General features: G+C 36.6%; 2 protein-coding genes across 4 annotated transcripts; both read right to left on the bottom strand.

Annotated features, from left to right (window-relative positions):
- Positions 1-1,109: 1,109 nt before the first annotated feature.
- On the bottom strand, positions 1,110-3,693 carry cyba (cytochrome b-245, alpha polypeptide). The gene is made up of 6 exons (XM_084123930.1): positions 3,530-3,693; positions 3,047-3,116; positions 2,785-2,859; positions 2,485-2,568; positions 2,297-2,378; positions 1,110-1,692 (listed from the first exon to the last, which is right to left on the bottom strand). Exons 1-6 carry the CDS (start codon positions 3,585-3,587, stop codon positions 1,501-1,503), a joined length of 561 nt encoding a protein of 186 aa, XP_083980056.1. The 5' UTR covers positions 3,588-3,693; the 3' UTR covers positions 1,110-1,500.
- A 1,734-nt stretch (positions 3,694-5,427) lies between these two features.
- On the bottom strand, positions 5,428-22,160 carry mvda (mevalonate (diphospho) decarboxylase a). Of its 3 annotated transcripts, none has more exons than XM_084123928.1 (11): positions 22,062-22,160; positions 20,904-20,983; positions 19,916-19,986; positions 19,675-19,789; positions 19,438-19,584; positions 19,163-19,362; positions 17,311-17,385; positions 14,029-14,247; positions 6,086-6,201; positions 5,853-5,961; positions 5,428-5,667 (listed from the first exon to the last, which is right to left on the bottom strand). In XM_084123928.1, exons 2-11 carry the CDS (start codon positions 20,977-20,979, stop codon positions 5,578-5,580), a joined length of 1,218 nt encoding a protein of 405 aa, XP_083980054.1. In that variant the 5' UTR covers positions 20,980-20,983; positions 22,062-22,160; the 3' UTR covers positions 5,428-5,577. The 3 variants fall into 3 exon arrangements, with proteins under 3 accessions (XP_083980054.1, XP_083980052.1, XP_083980053.1); XM_084123926.1 differs by lacking the exon at positions 22,062-22,160 and adding an exon at positions 21,224-21,508; XM_084123927.1 differs by lacking the exon at positions 22,062-22,160 and adding an exon at positions 21,468-21,505.
- Positions 22,161-23,136: the final 976 nt, after the last annotated feature.

Here is a 23,136-nt window from a genome sequence, read left to right as displayed (position 1 = left end):
CACCGAGCGCCCTCTGCATGATTTGACTGTAGCCTCTAGTAAACAGATATTTCTATCTAAATTCGAGTTACTAACTAGAAAGTAATTTTTGTTTGGACAAACTTTTATGTTGGCTTGACAAAGCATACAAACAGGTTAACGAAATGTAAAATAATGAAAGACACATGTTATGTTGTTAGCATGTCTTGGCATGTGTCTTTCATTATTTTACATTTTGTTAACCTGTTTGTAGCATGTTAATACATTGATGTTTCTCATAGAGAGATTGTAGACACAGCTCCTGGAAGGAGAATCCGTACGTCTGGCGATCGGAGGGAGCATCTCCACGCCTGCACAGAAGATTCCACCTCCATATGACGACCAGGTTCTGAGTCTTTCTGAATATCTCTAAAAAAAAAAAAAATCAAACACAGACTATCGTCAACTCAAGTCACCTTTATATATTTATTTCTTATTTAGCGCTTTAACAGGAAAATAATGCAACAAAGTTTGTTTAGGCTGTACAGCGCATCTACAAGAAATTAGAAAAGTAGAACTGTTTAACGTGTTTAAGTTTGAGCAGTGTATAAGTGGTTCAAACAGAATCAGATTGTATCAACCATGTGTGTGCTATATGCATTGTCAAAAATTGTGTTTTGTTAAATTATTGTAAAGTTTTGAATGAAGTGTTTCATTTTGCAAAAGAACTGTGTTCTGCTACTTGTGTGTGAGAATGTGTGAATTGTGTGTAGTGTTTTGACAAAATGAGCCTAGTTTTGTAAAACCGTGCTTAAGCAATCGTAAAAAAACTGTAGAGGATCGTCTTCTGCTACTGGACCATAAAATGAACACAGAATTTTTCGAGCAAGATTAACTTCCTTGTTCCTTGTGGTGTAACAGTGATTATGAAAACATAAAGATGTGGTTTATCTGATTTACCCTTTGTCATTACATAATGACAATTGTGCATTTATTTGCTTTGGTTATGAATATGGTGCATTCACAAAGAAAAATTTCCCTACATTTTGAAAATGTTTACAAGTCACTCAACATTAGGTTATACGCACAACACAAAAAAGAGGAAATGAAACTTAGCAATATTTTAACTCTATAAATGACAAATAACTGAATGAAGCAAATCCTGAGTTTATTGTAAGTACAAATGAACACATAACACACTCTCTTGAGATAAATAAACAAAATCACTGTTAACATTTTGACAGCATCCAAGTAAACATATTTTTCCTTCTATTATTATATTAGATGATAAAAATCGCTCCTCAGTGACAATAATAATGAAAATGTATGAAAGTAACAGGGATGTATAAAATTGATTAAGATCACACCCAAGATATAATAAAATAAACACAATACAAGTCAATGCCATATCTCTCTCATCTATCTATATGTGTGTTTTGATGCAGTTTGTCAGTTTAAACTCATCATAAATGCTTCATATTTCAGTTACTTGCTGCTGAAGCCTCCTTGAATGATAGGTAAACTGTTTTCACACTGGAATCTTTATTCGTTGATGGTCACAGACATGGGATTGTCATACGCTGCAGTCTCTAGGTTATCCACTTTCTTTCGGCGGAGTTCGGGAGGAGGTCGAGGTGGAGGGTTTTGAGGAGGTTCTTTGATGCTCTCCCCAACACGCTTTGGTGGCTCTGTCCGGGGCAGTATTGGCTCCCAATGCTCTCCATGAATAGCTGCCTGTGATGCAGTACAATCATGTACAAAAGGCTGAATTTAATGTGAATAATCTTTACAACAAGGCCATGTTGCCACACAACTAAATACATCCAAACATAGATGTTGTCCCAAGACTTCTTTAAGTGACTTCATATGAGTCTAATGAAGTTAAATACACTGTACTAAAATACTGTGGGATGGATCATCATACACTTATATCATCTGTCAGCATCACTTGTCAGCACAAAGACAAAGAACCATATATGTTTTTAAAGCTTGAGTTCACTCAAAAAGGAAAATTCTTTTATAATTTACCTCATTAACATTTTCTTTATTCAGTAGAACTTAAAAGGAGAATGTGAATGTTTCACAGAATGTGCATATGGACTACATATAACGTCTAACGAGTTTGAAACCACATGAGGGTGAGCAAATGACAGAATTTTCATTTTGGTTGAACTGTTCACTGTACCAGTTTGAAAGTGAAAAGGGGGATTTTACAAGAGGAAGCATCTGAACATGAAGCAATACGATCTTCTTTTAGTTTCCTATCTTCTTTTAGTTGTGGTTGCACTCACATTCATTCAGTCACTGAATTATTTTGGATCTGTTTGGAGGAACTTACCGAAAGGTAGATTAAACTGGCAATTGCTAGACACACACTTCCCAGAACTGTGGCTAACATGAATCCTCCAGGAACACACAGCCTGCAGGGTAACACACACAGAAACACAGGTAAGTTGCTGTCTTATCCCGCAACAATAAAAGTTCATGGACACATGACAACAACTGACAGAAGAATGACAGACTTACGCAGCGTGCAAGAACGCTCTGATGTAATAGTTTCTGGTCAGGGGTCCAAAAGCCTTTACACATGCTGTGAAGCAGTACTGACCACTAACAAAATAAATAAATATATATACATATATATTAAAACAAAAAAGCCTTTCAAGAAAAGTGTATGATTCAAAGGCAGCACACAAGGAAGTTTTCACTATACAAATGACTCAGTCCAAAATGTTTTTATGTGGTGAAATCACCAGGCTGTAGGCTACTTCCTGTAATAACTTACAGTCTCAAATGAGGTCAGATTGATACATATTAAAGACTTACGTTCTCTCAACGCTGGTGCCTTTGCCCCGTTTGCTGCGCGGATATTCAAGCAAACACACAAACACACCGGCAGCACTATCACAGTAAAGGAAATAAATGTATACACTAGAAATACACTTGGGAACTTTACAACAACAACAAAAAATGGAAGGCTACTTTATCAGCCGAAAGACTAAAAGAACAAATGAGGAAAAGAAAATGAAAAATGAGGTCAAATCAAAGCCATTAATAGGAAAGATTCCTGCAGAGGTTGTAAGGATACATGCCGAACGCTGCAAACTGCCAGCCTCTGAACTGACCGGCAACTCCGACGATTCCACCAGTCGCATAAACTGCAACAGGAAAAAAGTTTAATGTCGTCATGTTTTTTTTTTTTTAAATGTCACACAAGCCTGCATTAACTGACATATATATATATTTTAAGATAAAAATAGTAGACCTATATAAGAATTTAAACATTGTTCTTTCACATTTAACAATTAGCTCAGATAGCCTACTGAAAATCAACTTCTTGGTTTTAATATAAATAAATAATAGGCTATACAATAATTTAAAAAAAAAAAAAAAAAACATCACGGAATGAACGACCGCTTACAGTTTTATACGTTAAAACCTTTTTGTTATGTAGTATTCAAATATTAATGTAAGTGTAACTTCCTCGTTTAAATGCTTTAGACAGCCAAAAAAACAAAACAAAAAAAAACACAGAATGAGATAAAGAATTAGAGTATATGTGTGTTCTTACTGAGTCCAGCAGCCAGAGCTTGCTCGTTAGCCCACATAGCCCACTCAATCTTCCCCATGGCCACTTGAGTGCGTGCTGACACTGATAAATGAAGTATATTTTCAACTTAATTCTATAATACAAGTGGGTAGTGGCCAGTGTTTCGTAACCCCAACCCTTTCATTTCATCACTTCCGCTTTTACTTTGCTCTACGTTTCATCAAATTGATTCCAACTCCTGCGAGGACATGTGACGCAAACTCTGAATCAACATGCTCCACCTATGCTACATTCTCTATATATTGTAATCATTGTTCACAACTTATAATAATAACTGAGCTCATTGTTTCTTCCGTAAATTAATACTTTATTAGCTGCGTGATTTGTGTACATTACTTGGACAGTCAACTCTGATAACAGATTCTTCTTAATTGTAAAGCTGCTTTGAAACGATGTGAAAAGCGCTATACAAATAAATGTGAATTGAATTTAATCAAATTATTCAGTAAATTCGTTAAAGGGAAACTAAAGCGCTAGAGTGGACATGTCAATAAAGAGGATGACCACAGGAGGCGGGACGACAGCAAAAATTATTGCTCAGACGAGTTGAGGTCGAGTCTAAAATCGAACTGCTCTCTTGCAGCTCTTGTTTGTGTTACATTACATGCAGTAGAGTTTTTAGATTTCTTCAAGGAGTTTAGATACATATCAAATTCGTTCTTAAAAATAAAAAGAAGGATTTAAAAAAAAAGTAGGCTACATGTGGCAAGAAAAAGTAGTACATTAATTACAAATTTAAAAGGAGAAGGGTCTAATTAGATATTAAGTTTATGTTATAATACCTTTATGTGTGCTTTTCGTCAGCTGCTTTCAAAGCGATGTTGTTTTTGTTCTGTTTTTTGTTTGTTTTTTAACATAATTGACGCAAAAACACGATATGCTCTCGTTGTGTCGTGGCGACATCATGTGGACAACATGTGAACGTGACGTCTGATTGCCAGGAATTTACCGAGGTCTGAAGTGGAACATAATTTGTATATTCCCGCGCCAAACCTCGTCTGGAATGCAGTAGTGTGTGTGTGTGTGTGTGTGTGTGTGTGTGTGTGTGTGTGTGTGTGTGTGTGTGTGTGTGTGTGTGTGTGTGTACGTGCATGCATGCATGTTTGAGCTGTTTTAAATGAAAGCAACTTGCACTGCCATATCTTAAAATATGCCAGTGCCGTTGTTTTGTCTCAAGATGCACAGTAGTAATGTTTTTTGGGGGTTTTTAAAGGCATTTTTATAAAAGCTACTTAAATGTCCTGATTGAACTAAAAGACTAATCCTGGCTTAATCTAAGCCAGGTTTCACCAGGCCCATGTGTTTCTCTTATTTTCGATCTCCTCCATTCATTTTAAATGGATGGTCATTTCTGACTCAGATCAATGAGGCCTACAATCAGTCAGTTTAAAAAATAAATACAAAACCTGTCCTAATTGAAAGAAAACAAGTTGACAAAAAGATTGAATCTTGACTGAATATTTATTATAAGCTATGTTATTTTGTAGGCTGGACATTTGTTTGACCGGAAAACCACAGGTGTGACTTTGTACCATTTCAAAACAAACAAAATTACCCACAAATAATGCTTTTTGTTTTGGTCAAACATTTAGGTGCATAGGCTCAGATAAAGGAGGCCTTTGTGGTGATTCTTTTTCGAGATCCGAATGTGTGCAAAGAATTGTGGTGACTTGGCAGCTGAGATATGCAGCCTTACTAGGATGCAGCGTTCCGATTGAAAAGCACACCCATCAGCATGAAAAGAAAGTTGCAATATTCTTTTCTGTGAAACCATAGACATACATGTATTTATGGGTGCTTCTAAATAGAAACAAAGATAAAAATCCCTTTTTGCAGACCATACAAAAAGACAAATCATGTCATCATTAAAAATCATTATTTTATTTTATTTTTTATTTATTTTATTTAAGTAAATGTACTCTTTAGACAAATTTTACAAAGTAAAGTATATATTTATGCAAAAAAAAATTCTTTTTTTTTTCTTTCTTGATCTAAAAGGATCTTTAAGGTTAATCTGAAACTGCATTCTTCTTTGGCAGCCCGTCAACACCCAACAAATGATGGTTTGGATCCTCCACCACACATGGTCCAGGACCAGCCTTAAAACAGGTTATGCAGCAATTATGATAAAACAGGTCATGCATTTTGCACTGACACAGAATTCAATAAGGGTATAGTATTACATAAATATAGTGAGACAAACAAGGTATTTTATTTCTTTTTAAAGAACTATTAGATAATAGATGAACGTGCCTTACAGTTAATGCAGTTTACAGATGCTTACCTTAGTGCTGATTATGTAGTGTATGCCCTTTGGAGTTGGCTCCATATTAAGGTCTCTCTTCAGCTCCTCAGAGAGGTCAGCTGAACATACAGGAAGACCTCTGACAAACCTGCAAATTAAAGTTACTGCGTTGAGTTATAACTTGATGTGCTTTGTTTTGTGAAGAGCTGCAGTGTTTGTTTTAATATGTCAAAGTAAAAATATTAACAGCATGCTTGATTTTAGCAACTTACTCTGATCCATTGGCTTCTGAGGGAAAGAAATGACGAACCACCTGTACAAACTCTGGTACGTGCTCTTGCAAGGTGTAAATAACAGCATTAGGACCAGCATCAAAGGTATATGCCACCTAAAACAAGACAAAAGGTGCAAATACATCAATCCACTTACATCAAAACAAAGGAGTATGCTGAGATTTAAAGAAAGAGACGTAGATTAGACATTGGGCCAGATTTACTAAACAGGGCAAATTAGCGTTACCTACACAGACACAGCCGGATCATTTCCATAATGAACAACGCAATCTACCAAAAGCAGCGCAAATTAGCATTTGGTTTAAGAAAAAAAAAGAAAAATATTTTCCCGTTAAATAATGGTGCAAATATTGAGTACATTTCCTAGGCAAACCTTAGTCAATGACCTTAGTCAATGACCTTGCATGATTCATTTAAAGTCCGCGTGAACCGGAAGTTGCAAACGACTTTTCTCCAGTGTTGTGACGTATTTCCCAGTGAAAAGGAATATTGAACAGAGGGCAGGGTTTTACTCTAGCGCTCCTCCTCTCCATCTCTCGCTCATAACAGACTAACGGTTTGAGGGGAGTGGTTAAGCGTTTCCCAACCCAAGTCCTCAAACCTACGTCATCAGGGAAGGTCCTCCAATGCAGAGGGGAGGGGCATTTTCAGATTTTGATTAAAGATTACGAAGCCAAAAAATTTTTTTGTGTGGATTGACTTGCATGGATGAATTGTTCACCACAAAACGATCAATTTAGGCAAACAAAGTAAATATGGTCAATTTTGATTTCATGTGGACTTTAAATACTCTCCTCCCATAAATGGTGCAAGCTGTTAGTAAATCTGGCCCTTAGTATTTTATATAGTATATACAGTACAAAATAGTATTTAAAGTGCACCGTCTAGGGTTCATCTTAAAACCATACAAACATTCCACACACTATCAGAGTCAACAGGTTAACTATATACTACACTATACTAAATTATATCATACCATTCCATACTATCCTATTGAAGGATCTAAGGATTCTTCATAGCAACCTGTTTGTGCAGTTTCAAGAGAGCTAACATATATCTGTTGTACTTTATTTGTGTTGTTACTTTGTTTCCTTCAAATTACCTGCTATACCTGTGTACTAATTTAACGATTTAGCTGGCGATAGAGACATGGAGCAGGGACCCCCGATACAAAATGTGTCAAACAGAGCTACATATTAAGCATATAGCCTTCAATATTAATAGAAACCAACCATACAGTCACAACCAACAGTTGATTAGAACTATGCACATTATTGTTGCACATGATTAATTGTCTGTATGTTACTTTTCATTGTTAAAATTGAGATTTATGTATCATAACAAACATACATGTTGCAGTAAAAATCACAATTCATTAGTTGTTTACAGTTGTTTTAATCACAATTATTTTAACGGGTTTGCAATCATACATTTTAATTTTACTGTCAGATGGACAATTAAACATTTACCTGAACTTTATCTTTAGGTGTATAAACATTTTAATTTTACTGTGAGATCAAATCAATGAGGGTGCTTCTGAAATTAGTGAGTGAGGGAGCTCTAGTAAAGTGCAGATGTAATGTGTAACTAATGGGTCCACAATAACAAGAATATTTACAGAGAGAGTCTGTAAACTCATTACTTTTACAATTAGTATAGAATAGAATAGAATAGAATAGAATAGTTTAAATATTTTGATACCTATATTTTTCTGTTAATCTTATGTCTGCATTTACATGGCTTAATGCGTATCTACAGTATTCTGACATCATATTTTTGTACCGTGCTATGGTTATCACTCTGTCAATCACTGCAATTTCAAGAGTGCATCCCGCATATGAAGATGTCACTTACGAGCAGCGTGTAATTGGCCTTCGGTCCTCTAAGCCAGGGTTTTTTAATGTGGGGTCTGTGACCCATTGCCAGGGGGGCCATGAAATTATTTGCTATACTGTATATCCAGACAACAAGTCTTGTTTTGTTTTTATCATCTAAGACATGCAACAATTTATATTTAAAAGTGACTTATATAATGCATTTAACGTCAAAAAAGCAAAGTGTAGAAACTTCAAGGTTTCTATATATTTCTAGGTAGTAATCTCTGCTAAGTTTTGGTTAATTTTTGTTACCTGGAAAAAGCTAGGAGTCCTTTCATTATTTACCCACTTCCTCCCAGATCCCATATGAATGGTTGTCCCCCTATAGTGTTTAGAGTTTGTTAATTTACCAGTTTTATTTACCAGTATTTTACATTATTTCATTATTTGTTATTAATCTAATAACAAAATGTGACTTGTACACCAAAGCGAATTATCTGGGGTTTTTTTTCTTTCTCAAAAATGCAAGTTTGACCTGGTGCGACTTATTTTCTAGAAAATACGGTAATTAATAAAATTGAGCTGTAGCCTATTATTAAAAAGTGCATTTACAATGGGGACCATTTTGACCAATAAAACAAGCATATTATGTTCATTACTCTCACCCACATTTATTTATAATTATGATGGGGTCCTTGGAAAATTCTCTTTCCTCTAAGGGGACCCTGACTCTAAAAACTAAAGTTTGAAAACCTCTGCTCTAAAACAAAACTTTTATTTCAAGGTTATATATAGCCTCAAAAGAGCGCAAAGGCCACTCATGTCAAGAGTTTATACTTTGTTAATGAGAGGATTCGCGAGCGAACAGATCATTTCATTAGTTACCCACTTTCTCCCACATCCATATGAATGGTTGTCAAGGCTGTAAATAGTTACATGCAGATTTTATAAAGAAAAAACAGAAAATTTTTAGTTAAGAATGTAATTTTTTGACTAAAACTATATTTTGTTTTGTACTTAAAACTTTTGCAGATAAAATTATATAACTTATATTAGATTCAATTATAGTTTCTCAGGCAAAATTGGGGCAGTAATGGCCTAATGGTTAGAGGGTCAGATTGGTATCCCGAAGGTTGTGGGTTCGATTTTCAATACCGACAGGAAATGACTGAGATAACCCCCAATCACTCACCAGGCGCCGCAGTGAATGGCTGCCCACTTCTCCGGGTGTTTGAGTCCACGGTTTGCAGTGTGTGTGGGTTCACTACTAACTGCTCCTAATGTGTGTGCACTAACTTGAATGGGTTAAATGCAGAGGACAAATTCCAAGTATGGGTTAGCAGACTTGGCCTTCACACATCACACACTTAAAATGTGATGCATTTTTAACCTGATAATTTCAAACAATAAGCTAATACGGCTAGCTAAACACTGGCTGACAGGGGTGGAGTAGGTTGTACCACATCTTTAAAAAGTGTTACAACCATCCCCTTACATACAACTAAGATCAGTTTCTTTTTAATAATAGAATGCCTAGACAGTGGAGAAGAAGGGCAGATAGATGTGTGCCTGCCAGTGTTTAAAAAGAGGAACTGGTGAGGTTTCAAAGAAGGGCAGGTTAATCAGATCAGTTGAGATGACAATGTTGAAAGCCAGTGGTGAGGAATCTGAGACCATAGACAATTAAAACTTTTATGTGTCTATATGGAGCCATTTGGCAACTCAAAGCCTAAGGAAGTGTGGGTAAAATGTGCCCACCAAGCCTACACTCTAGGGTTAAAAACATTTGTTACTCTGAGAATATTCACACATAGATAGTTTTTTATTAGATCCTCACGTTCTTTACACAAATACACTGCAGTCGAGTGTTCATTAAGCATAAATACCGCTAAGGAAGTTTGTTCTAGTAGTCTAACTTACACATGCACATCCTCCTGAGTCAAACAGTAAGTGGATTTGAGCTGTGGTCAATCACAGAAAGAGGCATTGTTTTGTATTGTTCTTTTGGATTGTTTTTGAAGTTTATAGCATGGTGTGGCTGCTGTTTTTGCTTCTTTTGTCTAATTGTTACAACTTACCGGTAGTGGGGTAGATTGTAACAAAGGCACACCATGTATTTGACATCAACTCATAAGGGCTGTGATATTCTTACAGAGGTTTGAATGGGTGCCTTTTGTAGTAAACAAATGTGTGTACTTTGTATAAAATTCAGTGAGTTACAGACGCTGAAGCTAAAGGTGTTACAACCATACCTGGTCCCCCCTATAGTGTTTAGAGAGTGTCAATTTACCAGTTTTATTTACCAGTATTTAACATTTCTGAATCTAATAATAAAATGTGACTTATACACCAATGCTATCAGGTTTTTTGGGGTTTTTTTTTAAACCCAAGTTTGACCATTTGTGACTGATTTTCTGGAAAATAAGGTAAATAATAAAATTGAGCTGAAGCCTATTATTAAAAAGTGCATTTACAAATTTACAACGTTTGCACCAATAAAACAAGCATATTATGTTCATTACTCTCACCCACATTGATTTTTGGCTTAATCAATGTTATTATTAATATGACAGGGTCCTAGGAACATTTTCTTCCCTGTAAAGGGTCCCTGAAGCTGCATGAAAAACATAAGTTTTATTCAATGGATTATATATAGCCTCAAAAGCCCAAGACCACTCTTTGAGTCTACACTTTGTTAATGAGAGGATGTTTTGAGCTTTGTTTTGAGCGGTGAGTGGATTCTAACTCAAACACCTCTAATTGGCCATTGTGTTCAAGAGATCAACAAACATGTCTGTGATTGGCTAAATTGCTCACCGCTGCAAAAACACATTGTGAATAGAAACATTTGACATTCTCCAGAGCCAAAACACAAATATGCACTGGAGAGTTTGCCAAATCTGTTTCGCCAATGTGATATTATTACAGTATCAACTTGCAGAGTGCTCTTGCTTTCATTTGAGGGTTCTTAACACCTCCGTAGAACCGGGCATGAGTGGGTTTATTAGCCTCCACATCTGGATTTGCACCAGGTGTTTCTAAAGAGGTGGAGGAATTGCATGCTCAGGGTGTGTAGATATTGCAAAGCGATCCATTCTGGAGAGCTAAATTGTATAAATTATTAGCCAATAGAGTTTTACAGTTTTATAGCGCTCAGTCTACGAAAACAATCACATCTCATTGACTATATTGTATGTTGGAGCTATTTCCTTGTTTTGTAATTAAGTTAATAATTAAATTACTTTATTTTGTTTCACCTTAAATAATTTGCATGATTATTTTATTGATGTAGATACAGAATGTTAATGTTATTATTTTAGTTAATTTGAGTATCTTTTTGGGGACTTTTATTTTGATAGTACTGAGCACCTGTTTGCATGTATATATTGGTGGTTACACTTAGGACAGGCAGGCACTGGGAAAGGTTGTTGGTTTTTTACCAGGGAAAGAGAGGCTGCAGACGCCATTTGTTTGTATGCTTGCTCAAATGGAAATAAACCGCATGAACGATATGCTTGCCTGGACATTGGACTTATTGTGCCCTGCGTAAGATTCAATCTTTAAGTGCCTCAGTGGCCGTTTGATTTTGAGTTTGTTTATTTTATTTTGATTTCTTGTTTGATTTAAGTTGAGGACAAATTGCCACTACATTGTACATCCACGTGATGTGGGTTTTATTAAAGCTGTGAATGTATTAATCTTTTAAAAACCAAATATTATATATAAATTTGACTTTGTGTTTTTTAACCCCCGTTTTAATTTTTGACTCCCAGCAGTACTGCTGCAGACCCCAGGTTGAAGACCTTTGAATTAGCACGTATATCTTATTTGATTTATGCACTCATTTTATAGATTTTTTTTTATTAAAGCCACACTAAGTAGAAATTGTGTTTTTGTCAAACAGCGACCTCTAGAGTCGCTGTGGAATACTTGCACTGTCGTAAATATATTATATTATAACGTTTTTACATGATTGCAGCTAAATCACAAGTAAATAGTCTATAGTCTAGGCCTACTGTATAATTTAATTTGTGTTGTTTTTATTGGAATGTAAACATTACAAAATGCCAGATAACATCAGTTAAGTTAAATGTATGTCGCATTATTTCATAACATTGGCCGTTATGATGTCATTAGACATGATTATTGCAATTTATCATAATAGTTTTCAAATTGTGCTCGTTTTTACAACTATTGTGCACTATTTACAACCTCTACGTTAGGCTTATTTATGTCCTGATAATTATGTGCAAGATATTGAAAGCTGTTCTCATGATAATCGCAGGAATCAACGTCAACAGCGTCGTCTGATATCCCTCAGGACTACGTGATAAATACACCTCACAACACCTGAGTTCAGCTGGCAAACTAATTCGTGAGGCATAGCTATCTGATTTATCAAAACGATTCCATTTACACCTGGTCACATAAATGTATTTTTGCGAAACGGATTTAAATTCGATCTTCAATTCTCGCGCTATATGCAGATTTAATGGAGTGCACGTCACCGAAAGCAACAGATATGAGCTGCATTTTATAGATCATCAGCTAAAATTCAAAAGAATTTTCTTTTTGAAGAAAATTCAAAAATCAAAGACCTCAATAAGAGAGAGCAGTAACAGCCCTGGTAAGATCATTTCGTTTCTTTACTTTTAATGATGAAGATTGTGTGTTAAGCGTCTGCGACTTACTTTCACTTTGATTTGCGATAGTTTGCACGTTGGCTTGATGCAGTTGCTCATCTGCGGTGATGCGTGTTCCAGCGCGTCGTCATATCTGGATATAACATATAGCCTATAACACGCGCGCTCTCACACGTTTATTTATTTATTTATTTTTAACATTTTTGGGATGAGTACAATTGACATATGTGGTTTCAACAACCAGATGCATTTACACTTGTCCAGTTTCGTCTGGAATGCGTCTCAGACCTCCTCCTGAAGTGGTTTGAGGATCGGATTCAAATCCGTCTCGAATGCGTTTCGGAGGGCATTTAAACCTGGACTTTTCACGATCGGATAGCTATCCGATCTGAGAAAACGCATGAAGTGGCCAGGTGTAAACAGCCCCCATGACAAAAACATACACACGAAAGCCGAAAACAAACGCTGGTTGGCCTCTCACGTCCAAATTTGACGAAGTGGTGGGGGAAGTGACATATGCCATAAAGCAGTCGAATTTTGTAGTTTTTTTTGTGCTCTGGTTACTACCCGAACCCCGAAGTTACATAGTGCCAGTAAAAGCGATACAGACCCCGTCAGGCTATGGCAGACGTGTCATTCAACCTATTGTAAGTCGATGTACCATCACAAGGATCTTGGAAATATATTATGAAGGTTGAAAAGTTACATAGTGTTGCTTTAATGTTTAATAATATGTTATGTTGCCTTTACAAGTATGTTGTGAAGCAGCCTTCACAATCTGGGCTGGTCAGACGAAGTCTTTCTTGAAGCATCAAGAAAGGCACAACTAGAAATGATTCAACAAACTCTGCAGCATTTTTACCATTACTTCGTCTTTTGATTCCTGCTCTTCCCCTGCCTCTGTCTGCCTCTTGGGCTGATAGAAGAATTAGTTGATGACTAGTTTGGATATCAGACAAAAACAGTGTTAACTGGATTTAGGTATCAGACAAAAACAGATATCTTTTAATGAGATTTGGTAAAGAAACTGGATCCATTATCCTGGACAATATGATGACAGCATCTAACACTATACTATGTCCTCCTTACAATTAGTTTTAGAACTAGATGAACATCATCTGTGTTTGGTCATTTGATGTCTTTACTAGAGGTTGCAAGACTCCTTAGATAGACTCAACCTCAGATGTCATGTCCACAGTCCATTCACTGATCCTCTGATGCATATTGCACACAGAAATACTTTCTAGTGAGTGTTGATCTGTTTGGCTGATTTAACTCAACTTTCAAGAGTAAAAGGAACATTGGTTTCATCATCCTCTTGGAATCAAAAGTTGTGTTTACATGGTACTAGGTTGACATCATGAGCTCTTTCAAGAATGAAATAATCACTGGATTTGTCCAAGTTTGCAAGTTTGGCAAGGTTAAGATTAAATATCTGAATATTTAGTTGTAATGTGCTCACCCTGGTCTCTCCATAGAACTGGTTGTAGCGGTGCACAAGGCTGATGATTCGGTGGGATACGTTGTTCAGGTAGAATATTGGTGGGTAGGTGTCCAGGCAGGTGGCATGAAACTGATTACTGTCTTTCATGGTCAGCTCACCAAATGCTGGGAAGTCTCGTTGGCGAATAACCCTGATCATCTCCACCATACGACAGGGCACCACAACATCTGCCCGGTACTGTGGAAGAGTATAGTAGGTGAACTTGTATACCTAACCTATGCAAATAAAACAAACCTAAATTACCTTAACTTGTATTCCACTGCTAAATTAAAACAGATGTAAATTTAGACTGCAAACTAATTTAAGTTATATACTGTAGCAGCTGGTTACAGTACTAAATTTGATCTTGTTTGCATCACTCTGCTTTTCTGTTTGTTCTAGACAGACTGATCATTTTTGCATTATTGGTGGGGATTTTTCATTGATTCCTTCTGCAGGTTAACATCATTACGCAAGTCTTTTTGAGTGAGTCACTGAATTATCCATTCAATAATTGTCCCAATACCCACACGTGCGGTCTTTGCACTTGACCACTTGCCTACATACATGACTTATTTCCTGTATGTGGCCCAAGTGTTCAAGTGGGTCCGAATTACAATTAGTTATGTGCTTTGAGACATGAGGTAATTTAATGCCGTCTCTCGTTTTGTGACGCTTTGTAAACTCTTCTGTGTGCGTTTATGTGTTTTGAAGGTGGCATGGCTTTGGAGAGCGCTCTGAAGGGAGGATGGGATCTCATGCTTTCAAAGCCTTTCCAAAATTGCTTACCCTACCTTTAAGTAAAGATTTTACATAGCTTTATTTACACATTTTTCTTTTAAGGACTTCCGGTGAGAGTACACTGTGCACAATGTGTTGCTTCTCATTAGCTATTTCCAGCCACCTATTTGTATGCACATTTTGGAATATTGCATAAAAAAAAACACTGGATGGAAACACCAAAATGCACATAAATTCTAAAAATGTGAATAAAAAAACGTATGCGCTCAATTGAGTCGGATAATTATTTTAACTGATAAGATACTACGATAAACTGCATAAACTACGATAGAAACACATTTACTGAATAAATTCCTTGATGCGCATCATCGTCTATGTGATGGGACGGCATAACTGGACCAACTAGCAGATTGATCTCGCTGCACAGCATCTGAAATGCTGTTTTGGTTGTTCTGAAATGCCTGAGTAAAGTCTGTTGTCAAAGTGGTTGGGTATAATTACCTCCCAGAACTGTCTTACACGACTGAGTTTCCAAACAGTAGGCATCCGCCTGTGAAAGCAAGATAACTTTACTGTGTTCAGTCTGCATGCTCTGGGGCGCAAGTCATTTATTATATATGAAATTATTATATACAGTGCCTTCTCTTTCTGCAGCAACTTATTTCTTACTGTGATATTTCTTAGTGATATTTAGCGGCAGTTTATCAGGAAGTGACGATTTTGTTCTCTTTGGCTCACTGGATGGAAACGGTGCTTTATTTGCAAATGTTTTATGCGATATTCCAATTTTGCGCATGCGTTAAATTTGCAGCTTTGGGTGGAAACATAGCTATTGTTGTTTTGTTGATTATTTGTTAATTGCTTGCAAGTCGCTTGTCAGTTTGTTTTATGGTTAATCATTGATCTTCCACCGGTCTGCCTCGCTGGATGTTTGGATGAGTGTTTCCTGCTACTTTAAAGTGCTGTTGTCTTGACTCGTGTAAGGCGATGTTTAGACTATATGTTTGGATTAAATGGATCATCATCATTATCATAACCACCACCACCTTCAACGTCATCATCTGTGTTTTCCTCTTTTTTGATCTATAATTTTCAAATAATCGTCAAAGACATTTTTGGACTGTTCCTAACCTATTATTTATAAACTTTTGCCCTCACCTGTGACGGCGGCTGTTCACGACGTTCAAGCACCTCAAACCCCTGTGAACTATGGGGTTATTTTTATTCAAAATAAATAGACTGAGATTCACAAATAAATGAAAAGAAATTCACAAAAATGTATAATTATTAATACAAATAAACAAATTACAAATAAAATGAGATTTGCAAATTAATGGACATATGCACGCAAAAATTCTAAATGTCTGTCTCTGCGAGTTTCCTTGTAAACACAGTCGGTAATGTGTTGTAAACAATTTAAAAAGAAAACGGAAGCATATCATGCTGCGTTCACGCCATGTCGTAATTACTATAAACAAATCATTGAACAAAAAATCAGCTCACATCACTCCTATCCTTCAGCAACAGCACTGGCTCCCTATTGTGTAAAGCATTCAGTTAAAAATACTTGTCCTAGTTTCTAAGGCTTGCCATGGTTTAGCACATGGTTAATACATCCTTATGTTCCTACCCATACTCTTAGATCAAGTTCTGAGAATTTGATTGTACTACCCAAGTTCAAACTATCTACTGTTGGAGATAGGACATTCAGCATATCAGCTCATAAGCTTTGGAACAAGCTGTTGTCTCCTTACTCTAGACCAGGGTTCCTCAAATCCGGTCCTGGAGGGCCACTGTCCTGCAAAGTTTAGTTCCAACTCTGATCAAGAAAATTGCAGATAGGTGAGTTTGCTCAGGATCGGATCTAAACTCTGCATGACAGTGGCCCTCCAGGACCGGATTTGAGGAACCCTTCTCTAGACCTTCAAGACTAACATTTATTTATGTTTTGTTAACTGATGTTTTCGTTCACTGTTTCACTGTCATTTCGGCTACTATCTTGTGTTATGTTATAAGATCTCTGTCTGACTACCTGTTCAATTTGTTGTTCCCTGATTAAATCTGTATTATAGGAGTTATTTTTCAAACAATTTTCAAATATTTTGCTTTTCAATGCTTTGCACTTTAAAATAAATTTGGTTAAATGTGACAGTGTATGTAACAGACAGCACAATTTAATTGTGGTGCTTCTCATTAAATGATAAAAAGCAGTTTTACAAATTACGTGTGGGTATTGAGACAAGCCCACTGATTCATTCAGTAACAAAACGTTATTTGTGATTTTTGGAGTTTGTTTGGAGTTTTTCGTTGACGGAGCAAAAATACACAAAGTAACTGGCAACTTGTGTCTAAAAGGTAAGTTAATCAACATTAACTTGCTGTTTTTTCCTTCTTGCAGTCAGAAAATCAGGGCAGCTGATTACCCATGCAGATATTCAGAACAACAACACTCATGCTTGTGTTATATTGCTAAAATACACCCCCCAGTAAGGACAAACAGAAATGATGAATCATTTGTACCTTCAGAAGTTGACTTGTTTCCACACTAGTGTGCATTCCAGACGTGCTCCCAACAGACTTCTGCTCAGCACTCACCTGAGAGAAAACATATTCATATCAGATACAGAAATGAGTAGCTGACAAATAGACATTTTCCAAGATCTCAGAGTAAATTGTTTATATCTGTTGAGGGAAAGTGTGTGTTTTAAAATGCTTTAACTGGTCACCAGTGACCAGAGACCTCTCGAATGCATCTTGCAGAGCATTTATGTCTTTTCATGATCTGACCAGTAAAAACAAGTGAGTTGGGCAAGTGTATATACACTTAGAAATTCATGGGATTCCATCACATTTATAGTGTAAATGCTAATGATTTTTTTTTTTTTATTTGTCCCAGACAGCACAACTGCCTACTTAACTGTGAGTTAATCATTGCACAAATACAAACTCAATTGGAACAAACTGTCACAGAAATGTATTAAATGGAAAGACTGACATTCAAGTTAAGACTACAGGAAGAGACTTTTGAAAAACACTGGGGGAAATGGACTACACATATATATATATATAAATATTCCTATCACACATGTAACCACCGTGAGAGAATATTACTTCAAGCTGCATGAAAGTATGGGTATGGACATGAGAGTATTTGTGTTTGTATGTATGTCTACGAATGTATGTGTCTATAAGTGTGTATAAGTATGTTTACATGATAACCTGTTGACTTATGTTTACTCAAGGATCTCTTGTAATAGCTGATTATGGAGGTTTTTTGGGGTTTTTTTATGTTACATTTTGAAATAATTTCCATGCAAATACCCATGAAGCTGTGTTGACTTGTTTGTTAATGTTTGTCTTTGTTCTGAAAAGTTGTATAAAAATAAAGTAAAAAAAAAAAATCATTGCACAAATACAAAGGTTTAAACTTTAACAGTCAAAGTTGTACATCTGATGTTTTAATACAACTGCTAAAATAACCATGAACATTTTGTTCACAACATTGTGTGTGTTGAGAATAAAATTGAAAAGTATTTGGGAGTAACTGTGGCAACTTTTTAGTGCTTTGTCAACATGCTGTGATACACTGATGTAGTGAATGTGAAATACACACCACTTTTGTTGACTACTTGTGCCTGATTACTTAAGACAGATGTTCATTTTAGACTTATATTCCTCATAAAGTGTGTGATTTTCCAGTCACTAAACCCGTTTTTGCATCCAGAAGGACAAAGACACTTCGTATAAAAACTTCCCGGATACACTAATGTCAGCAATGTTTAAATTGTTGCTCTATGTACATGTGACAGATATCCTATTACAAAGTACAAAAGAACAGTGGACTTGCTGACCAACTCAGAAGCGATATTTCTGCTGTTCCTGCAAATTATTGTAATTATCTTAAGCACACCGCCATATTCATCCCAGTTGCCTTGACTGTGTATTTACTGTGGCTAGTGGGTTTTTTAATATAATATAAAGAATCTCTCTCAAAACCATGTGCTCTGTTCTATTCGGTTATGCATTGTCTAACTATTGGAAAGGAATGCATCCTGTGTTTTGAGAGCAAGATTCAAGTGAATGTGTGTATACGTGATTACGGATTTAGTAAAGCCACTCATTGATCATAACCCATCATTGCTTTCTGAATCGATCATTGGTGCTACTTTCAAGAACAGATGCCCATTCATAGTATTACCATGATGATAGCATATAAAAAATATATTGATACCATGGTACCATTTTAAATATTATAAAAATTGCTGACGACACACTAATGTTTTTAAGAGCAGAGGGTTCAAATCTTTAATAAAATATTATCCACATTGTATGTATGCTGCTGCCATTCTAAGAGTTAAATCCACACACTCACCACTAGGATCAATACTCTGAGCTCTGGCCAGTACGACTCAGATTCCACTTGTTCAGCGATACTGTCTTTCCCATCTGACCGTTCCCCCATCTTCCACTGGACGAAGCCACCGTACAAACTCCTGCATGCACTGCCAGAGCCCTGTCGCGCCACTGTAGACAGCTCACCCTCCACACCGAACAACTGTGACAGTGTGTACACTAAAACAACCCAAGTTTTCACATCATCATCAGGAGCACAGAGTCTCATTTTATGTAATTTCTTTTTTTACTTACCCAGACAGGCATAGCCTGCTGCAGAGGATGCCAAGCCAGCAGCAGTGGGGAAATTATTCACAGAGCAGATATGGACCTTATGGGACACTACGCTGATATCAGAAGTTGGATCACCAGTATTCCGTCTCTTGCGAGCTAACCTTCGAACTGGTGAATTAAAATGAGTTTAATATCACAATGACAGCTCCTGTCATACAGTGCTTAATAATGTTAATGTTCTGAAAGTCAGGGACGTACTTTCCTGCAGACATGACTGCAACCTGGGGCAGCTGATATCCTCCTCCTTGCCATTCAGCCAGATGCGGTCTTGCTGAAAACTTCTGCTGCATGCAATTGTTGTAGTTGTTTTAAGCTGAGAAATAATTATAGTATATAATGGCAACCTTGCTGTTACAGCTAAAAATCTGGAGCTCTTAAAATGCATTGTGGTAAAGCGACCAGTGTTGACAGGGCTAATAATATGGGGACTATCAGTCACCTGTTCCTGATGCAGTGTCACACTGAGGGATGAATTGATTGGCAGAATGAGATCTTCATTGCGTTTCCCCCCTGATTCAATGGCAATAAGTAATAACTCAACAAAACTCTGAGTAGAACATGTCCAATATTATAAATATTTACAGAAGATACAGTTTCCCCAAAAAGTATTTGGTCACTTAATTCACACTTACAAATGTGTGACTGTCACTGTAGTATTATGTATCAATTTTTCCTCTTCACTAAAATTATTTTTTCTTAATTTTTGCTCAATGCCTTCTAATCAGCTGGAGCTTTGGAGATTTATGGTTTCCTCGCCAGTGTTGCCTTTGGCTTGCTTAGTTGGGGACACTTACCCCCGGTTTCACAGACAAGGCTTAAACCTAGTCCCAGACTAAAATGCATGTTTGAGCTGTTTTAAATTAAAGCAACCTTCACTGCCATTTCTTAAAATATGTCAGTGCCAATGTTTTGTCTCAAGATGCACACCAGTAAGGTATTTTTCTAAGGAACATTATTAAAGATACTTAAATTACCTGATTGAACTAAAGCCTAATCCTGGCTTAATCTTAAACCCTGTCTGTGGTCTTAATATCCAGCAATATTACTGATTAGACTGCATTGACACTATCGGATGAGAACTAAACTTAAATTAATTGAATTGAACTGAATAACGACCATATTATCTTGCTTTAGCTTTACAGCAGAAACTGGAACGTGTCTTATTTTTGGTGTTTGCATAATTAATTCTGTTATCTTCTGTTATTATTGTGAAACTGCTTTGAATTATTATTGTGAGCTCGTTGCAGCCACTATATATATTTTATATAGTGGCTGCAACGAGCTCACAATAATAATTATAATAATATATACATATATATAAACAAATATGAAAATAAAAAGAACATAGTAAGGACAAAAAAAAACTTTAGAACATCTTATAATAATCACAAATGAATCCATTATGTTTGAAAGACATGCACACTTACAGTATTTGACGACCGCGATGTTCACTGGTGCCGTGCAGGTGACCATAGCAAGATTCTGGTGACTGCTTTCCAGCATATTTCTAAATGTAAAATAATTGACAAACAGATGATTTAACAAAAGTGAATTATTTACACATACAACGTGCACTGGAGACCGGCTACTGCTTGACAGCTTAAAACAGAAAGCAAATGAACACAACAGTAAATTTGGATTGGGTCACGCTGAACACGAGGATTCGTATTTGACCAATTAGAGAGATCACCGTACAACCCTATATCAAGTGAACCAATGATTGGGATCGGACCATGGTTTCACGCACAGATAGTCAGCGGATTTGTCGAATAGAAAGCCAGATCCTCCGCGCATGCTCAGTATCACCGGTGCTCAAAAACGGATCAGTAGTGAGCCTTCTTTTACTGTCTATGGTAGTGAGAGGAGAAACGAAGCTTTTCGAGACTTTGAATCAATTGATTCACTAGTTAGAAGTTCTCGAAACGTTACACGCTGGTGACGCCTGATGGTCAAAACTGTGTAAATACAACGAAAATTCAGCCAAAACATACAAGAAGGACCTGGGCTGCGTTCAGCCCCGACAAAACGTTGCACAACGTTTTTTAAACAGAAACGGTGATGCGTTTAACACACTGTTCTGATGACGCAAGAGTTGCAACTATGGCAGCTGAGAAGGCCATTCTTTGTGTTCTTTGTGAAGAATTTTCTGAGCCTGATGAAGTCGGTATAAATATGTGTTTAATACTACAAAATATGCCCGATGTTACAGTTACTGCACTTGCCGCCCAGAACAAAAGAGAACATCCCAATCGAGTGAAGGGATTGCTGAAACTGAAATGGAAGCACATCTTACCTAATTCAGACTAAAACACATCTATTTAGCCTCACATACTGACTTTATTTGTAGTTCATACTGTTTTAATACCCTGTATTTTCTTTCTCATTTTTAGGAAAAGCACTTAATTACCATTGTTTATTTCTATACCAAATGTCATACACTTGCAATGAAGCTAAAAATATAAACAACTACATCATTATGTTTATATCCTATATTTTTACAATAAAACTTATGACAAACATGTCTTCTAATATCCTCAGTTGTTGCGTATACCGAGCTGCATCGAACTAAATTAAATGTAAATTACTTTCCTTGAATCCATTGTGCGAGTTCACTTTAATACCGCTTGCTTTATATACACGTTGCTGCTGATTGGACTGCAGTTCTGACACACCCACCAAACAAGAGAAAACGTATCTCAAACCCCGTTGCACACCGGTGCACGCCGTTTCCAGGAAACATGACGTTCAACCCGGAAACCGTAGCAAAACGTTGCGCACCGTTTTGAACTTGAACGTGCCCCTGGCTTCAGCCTGCATATCGCCCGCCCGCCCCATGATTGGTTCCATCGTCTTTCATAGATAGAAACATTATAGAATGGAAAGTATTTCACATGATAGAAAATGTGTTTGTAGTTGGTGTAGGAAGGAGTATGTCATTTAAAAAACTGGAAAAGCTGTGCAGTTTCACAAAGCCTTCATTTTAATGCACAGAAGGAAAAAAAACATTAGCCTGTAACTCACAATGTCCCTGAAATGATTGTTTTGATAAACTATTCTTTAGGCTAACACATGAATGACCCCACAACATTTCAAAAAATGATTTGGTTGATCTACGGCAGGAGGGTCAGGTCTTTCTTGAGGTAGAGGAATGAATTATGAATAAGGGTAAATTATTTATGACATTTTGATTTTTTCATATCACCATAGTATGAGAAAGGAATCCCCTATTCACCTAATGGGAATTCCCAGATGTGTTATTTGTCCAAGTATTTGTTACTATTACAACAAAAAAAAATCATTGAATCCAGTAAATTTGTGTGTGTGTTTGTATTCCAAGTTCAAGTGCAAGAAAAATGTCTTGGACCACTCCAATGAGCTCTCAATTCTTTCAAATTAAAAGTTTGTGTCAAAATTACCCGAGCAGAGGATGAGCGCAAAGGAGCAACCGTGTCTAAGTGTTAAAAAAAGAGAGAGAGAGAGTCGATAGTTTCTGTTGCAATATTGATTTCTTCTCATCTATACCTACATGGTTTGCTGAGGGGTTGAGATAAGGCAGTAAGTTTCTAAAACAATATTTAGTGGTAGTTCTTTAGTGGTCATGGTAGTTTAGTGGTAGTGAATTGATTGGCAGAATGAGATATTCATTGCGTAGAAGATGTC

Source organism: Abramis brama, assembly GCF_963993115.1.
Source record: "Abramis brama genome assembly, chromosome: 9".
Taxonomy (NCBI): Eukaryota; Metazoa; Chordata; class Actinopteri; order Cypriniformes; family Leuciscidae; genus Abramis; species Abramis brama.
The sequence above is the reverse complement of the archived record's forward strand: the minus strand, read 5'-3'. Positions and strand labels throughout refer to the sequence as shown.